General features: G+C 34.7%; 1 protein-coding gene across 2 annotated transcripts in view; it reads right to left on the minus strand.

The window, feature by feature from the left end:
* The window catches only part of LOC136026547 (uncharacterized), a 118,872-nt gene extending 113,138 nt beyond the window's left edge, over window positions 1–5,734 (minus strand). For both annotated transcript variants that reach the window (XM_065703233.1, XM_065703232.1), the window contains exon 1: window positions 5,563–5,734. In XM_065703233.1, the coding sequence (XP_065559305.1) occupies window positions 5,563–5,565 (3 nt within the window). In that variant the 5' untranslated portion in view covers window positions 5,566–5,734. The remainder of the gene's footprint in view (window positions 1–5,562) is intronic.
* Window positions 5,735–6,000: the final 266 nt, after the last annotated feature.

The following is a 6,000-nucleotide window of genomic DNA, read 5'->3' on the forward strand; positions in this document are numbered from 1 at the left end:
TATATAGTTAACACCTAAGCCTTTTCTTTTTGTTTAACACATAGCCGTTTTTGAGAAATTCTGGTTGCATGCAATTGACTTAGAGCAGGCTTAGGAGTATATAGGCACCCACAGAAAGGGGGATGGCAGGGGATGGCCATGTTCTCACAATCTAAGTTTTACCTGAACATTTTAAGCCAGAATTTCGAAATCCACCCGAAAAAGAATGAGTGAAAATGTGCTGACGACGCATTTTATACGCGTATCCTTCCTCTGAGGACAGCTTAGCTAATGGTTTTTGGTATTGGCCTGAGAACTTTGAAAACGCCAGATACGACTTTAAACCTGTCAGCAGCTACATCGCCTAGAATTCGGACTTGAGCTACTTTAATGTCGAACGCGGCGTATACAGTGGCGTAAATTCATGGATTTGTTGGAATAAGGTGGTGATGTTGTTCAAAATATGTAGGTGAGGGGAGAGGGCTAGTCTTTCGTTTTTTTCGAATGAAAATTTCAAAAAAAGACTTTTTTCAAAGTGATTTTTTTTTTTTTTTGTTTATGTTTTGACAATTAAAAATCACACAGTTTGCAATGAGTATTTTTTTTAGTAAAATTAATATTTCACCTTGGCCTTCAAAAGGTTTCGAAAAGGAAAGAAGTTTCCTAGAGGGCAAAATATCTAAGGGGGTTCATCCCCATATTGATTTTACTGGGTACATACACGGAAACTCTTTATATTGAAACGTATAAATAAAACAAAAATATCGTAGATATTATCCCATCACATAATTGGCAGACTCCCATCAAAATCAATAATATATCTTGTTTGTCTCTTTCTTATGTTGTTTCCTTTGATAGAGCTATAAGATTTGACGTCTCACCCACTTGCATGCTGTAGGATACAGTAAAGGCGATAACTTTTAAAGTTAAGAACACATAAAATAAGTGTGCGTTTTGTCCTCAACTAACGGTGATTTTACTCAGAATAACTTTGTCCAATTTCGACACACCTACAAATACCAATTATTCTACCTTGATCTGGTGCAAGGTCGGTCTGATTTTACAAACAGATTACTAAATGATTGTCAGTCGTTTTATCATTTAAATTGACAATAAAAATCAAATGTTTCATTACTTTTGTGTTTTATGCAGATTTCTTTGTTACGTTTATTCTCATATTGTTTGATGTTGTAAATATTTGAGTCCAACTTTTTAAATGTTTGATCCCACTGTTTATAGCGACGAAGACCAACCACACTGCCTTTCCAAAACAAACACCAAAACATTTATTCTAATTTGTTTCCCACTGTCTTGAGAAATTTCCAATTGTTCTTCTTGTTTCGGTGTTTGCCACTGTTTAGGGATGAAATAAGTATTAAGATTATGTCACAAGATTATGTCGCTAGGTTATGTCATATGGATGGCAGGCTGCGAAACATCGCGCAATTTGGTCTTGCACCAGGGGCTCAATAAGAAAATCGACTTCGAAAGGGGTTGGAATAGGACATAAGCGTCAATTTGGACATGGGCAGTGGGGCATACACTCCCTAAATTTTTTCATCCCTATTCTAGATATAAAAAGACATCTGTTTTTGGGGTATCCTATTTTTATCAAAACATCCCCTTTTTTGTATTTATATTGAAATAAAAACTTGATTTACACTGCTTAGGGAACATGCAGTGTTGTAGCATTCATTTGGAGGTTTCGCCAACAAAAGTATTGCAGGAGCAACACATTTGTCAGGAATCTGAGGAAGGATTTAAAAACATTATAGTGGCTTTATGGCCAGTCAAACCATAAATGTGTACATGTAGTGTACCCTTAAATTTATCGAGAAACAAATTAAATGTAGACAAATTGTCACTAATATTAAATGTAGACAAATTGTCACTAATATTAAATGTAGACAAATGTAGAACAATTGTCACCAATATTAAATGTAGACAAATTGTCGCTAATATTAAATGTAGACAAATTGTCACTAATATTAAATGTAGACAAATGTAGAACAATTGTCACCAATATTAAATGTAGACGAATGTAGACAAATTGTCGCTAATAATAAATGTAGAAAAATTGTCATTAACATTAAATGTAGACAAATGTAGACGAGTTGTCACTAATATTATATGTAGACAAATTGTCACTAATATTAAACGTATACAAATAGTCACTAATATTAAATATAGAAAAATGTAGACAAATTGGTACTAATGTTAAATGTACACAAATTGTCACTAATATTAAATGTAGACAAATTGTCACTAATATCTAGCCTTTTGCTTAGGCTGCGTTTTTTCGTTCTTGATTACTCTCCATAAAAATGATGAACTTAATATAGCCCAAAACAACAGAACTTTCAAAGAAGTTGCAATATCAAACAGTTCGTGGTAACAAACTGTAGTAAGGAGCGACCCAGCTCAAAGTAGATGAAACTCTAAAAAACGGAATTTTGATGCTAAAATATACATCAAAAGAATCGGATTTTCATGCTGATTTTAAATATATAAGTTTCATCAGATAAGTTTCCTGAGAAAATTTGCTTTATTTTGGAAAATAGGGGAAAATACCCCGTAAAAATCATAGAATCTTAACGAAAAGCACACCATCGCATTCGGTGTATCAGAGAACCCTGTAGCAAAAATTTCAAGCTCCTATCTACAAAAATGTGGAGTTTCGTATTTTTTGCCAGAAGACAAATCACGGGTGCGTGTTTATTTTTTTTATTATTTTTTTTTTTTTACCAGGGGTCATCGTATCGACCAAGTGGTCCTAGAATGTCGCAAGAGGGCTCATTCTAACGGAAATGAAAAGTTCTAGTGCCATTTTTAAGCGACCAAAAAAATTAGAGGGCACTTAGGCCTCCTCCCACGCTCATTTTTTCTCCAAAGTCAACGGATCAAAATTTTGAGATAGCCATTTTGCTCCACATAGTCAAAAACCATAATAACTATGTCTTTGGGAATGACTTACTCCCCCACAGTCCCTGGGGGAGGGGCTGCAAGTTACAAACTTTAACCAGTGTTTACTCACCAGTGTATAGTACATAATTGTGGAAAGCAACAAATGGCTTTATAGTACTAAGTAGGTTCAATAGTATTATTAAATGAAAAAAACTAGTTTTTTTAAACTGTAAGTAAGGAGCGACATTACAACTTAAAACCAACAGAAATTACTCCGTATATGAAATGGGTTGTCCCCTCTTCAACGCCTCGCTCTTAACGCTAAAGCTTTTAATTGTTTTAAAAAGTAGAATTGTGACAAAGAGTCAAACTTTAGCGTAAAGAGCGAGACGTTGAAGAGGGGATAACCCATTTCATATACGGAGTAATTTCTGTTCGTTTTAAGTTTTAATGTCGCTCCTTACTTACAGTTAAAAAATTAGTTTTTTCATTTAATAATACTATTGAACCTACTTAGTACTATAAAGCCATTTGTTGCTTTCCACAATTATGTACTATACACAAATTATTTAGTAACTACGTCAATGTGCTACATGATTATTTTCAATTGTTATATAAACAATTCATTTTTCATTTTGATTTTAACCTGACAATGATTTCTTCTACCCTCAAATGAATCAAAAACTAATAATAAGTGCACAGCAAGCGTACAGTGCACAATAAGTTATAATAAAGATTTAGCCTCTCACCCACGGACTTGACTGTGTTATAACAAACGACCAAGGGTTTTAGAACAAACATATTCTGACATTTTAGTTTTCCTTCTCCCCGATTGATTATCCGTAAATAGGATATCTAGGGCATCAACTCGTAGACTCAATCAGTTTTCAGTATGGGGGAAGAAAAGAAGGTAGTAGCCCCTTGAACTATCCCACCGAGGCCAAATTCATCCGAGACGCTTGAAACTTATTTTCACAAGTTTCTATTGCCTCCCATTTGAAAATCATCGTTTTCTAACAGCCTATTCGTATTTCTATGTCCCTCTACGCTAAAACAGAGTAGGCTACTTGAAGAGCAGCTTTGTTCGACGCTGCACTTCGATTTAGAACGGTTTTCCTGGGGATGTTTTCCTTTCAAGTTCTTTTGTTCACTCCTTCAGAAGAATATTGGACAATTACTTGAAAAAACCCGTGATGCATCCACGGAAACGACTAGCGGAAAATCAGAAAATGGGGAATACCTTGTGCAGTAATTTAGGAATTAATAAAAAAGAAAGGAAGGAGCAACGGAAAGAGAAATTTTAAAAATAATTCATAGAATACAGGAAAAAAAAAACAACACAGAAAATGCAAGAGCCCAGGAAGAAATGAGCACTTGAACACAAGCACGAAGACACTCTTCGGCTCTTTTCAAGACGACAAAAAGGGAAAAATACGGGAACAAAAATATGAATGAAAAACTTTTCTCAATTCCTACGAAATGGGGCAGGAGATTGAAGCAACTCAGAAAGTGCCACTTGGAAATAAAGGAAATTATGAAAATAACATTTATTTTCATTATATCAATGAAATTTTTATTCGCAATCCTTCATTTGCGTTCCAAGCCACATATAATCGAAAAAATTATCCGGATAATCAACTGTACTTTCTCTGAAAAAAAAGCCCCGGTAAATATTTACTTTCGTTCCAAGTGCTCTAAACTGGAAAGTAAGATGCGAAGCAGCATAATTTCCAGTTTAGAGTACTTAGAAATGCTAATTCTAGAAGTGCATCTATTTCTGGTTGACCCTCCTCCTCCATGGAACAAACTAAAAATGCGTAAAATTGGCTTGCTTACAGGTAATATTACCTATAGAGCGAAGCACATTAGTCCAAGAGCCCCGCGGGCAGCGGGGCGAGGTCTATATTTATTTAATAAACCTAAAAAATTTTTTTAGTTTTATCACTCTTTGTTGAATAAATATAGAATACAGACCTTACCCCGCTGCCTGCAGGGCTCGTGGACTATTACGCTTCGCTCTATAGGTAGTGTTACCTCTAAGCAGGCCCACTTTATGCATTTTTAGTTTGCCCCATGGAGGAGGAGGGTCAACCAGAAATGGACGCACTTCTCTAGTAATGATATGGAAACAATAACTGATCGTCAGAATCTTGCTATATGCAGTAGTACACACTTTAGAGCACTTGGAACGAAAGTGAACATTTACCAAAGACCCAACCCTGATAAGCTGTTCAAGTTTCTTATATCTATTTCTTAGATTTAGGAAAAAGACTTGATATGGCTTAAATTCCACAGAAATAGTAGGAGTTGTATTTTCAAAAAGAAGACCTAGCAACAGAAATTGTCAAGAAAATTATAAAGATTTAATATTTTTGTTTGTGGGGCAGATTATTCAGATAGTTAAGGAACAGACTTACCACTATAGTCAGCATTGCATCCTGAGTTTAAATATAACACTCATTTATGTCGGAAATTACCTTTAGTATCATCCTTATATATACTAATTCAGGGTATATATTTGCACATTACCAACGCAAATGAATGTTATATTTGGATTCAGGATGCAATGCTGCTTATAGTAAGTTTGTTTCTTAGCTAGCCTATATGAATAATATGTTAATATATAATGATCTGCAATTAAACAAAAAACATGCAGATTAAAAAAAGAATTTTCCTTACCATTTTTGTTTCAAATAGGTTAAATGGCTATAACATATGTTAACTTTTTAATATCCAGTTTTATGTATCGTGTAACTAAACTACCATCCAAATTTACTGATCTGAAAACGTCCTCGCTAAAGACGTAACTAAGAGAAAGTATGTAACTACTCAAGCAGCATTTGCTACCCAAATTGATGTAACCTTGGTGGTGTATATACGCAACGCCAGATTTAACAGTCAAATAACATAGGGTTATCAACCCTCGTTATTTAGTTCATGAAAGGGTAGTTGATATATATATTCTTATGCAATGGAAGGGCCATGGTACATCAAAAGACGTTATGCTATAAGTAGACCTGTTAAAATGGCTTCCGCCACAGGGAAAAAGGATCGATCCAACATAAATTGATGCTAGTAATTTAGCTGCACGAATTGATGTTGACCGATAGTAGATAT

Source organism: Artemia franciscana, chromosome 4, assembly GCF_032884065.1.
Source record: "Artemia franciscana chromosome 4, ASM3288406v1, whole genome shotgun sequence".
Lineage (NCBI taxonomy): Eukaryota > Metazoa > Arthropoda > Branchiopoda > Anostraca > Artemiidae > Artemia > Artemia franciscana.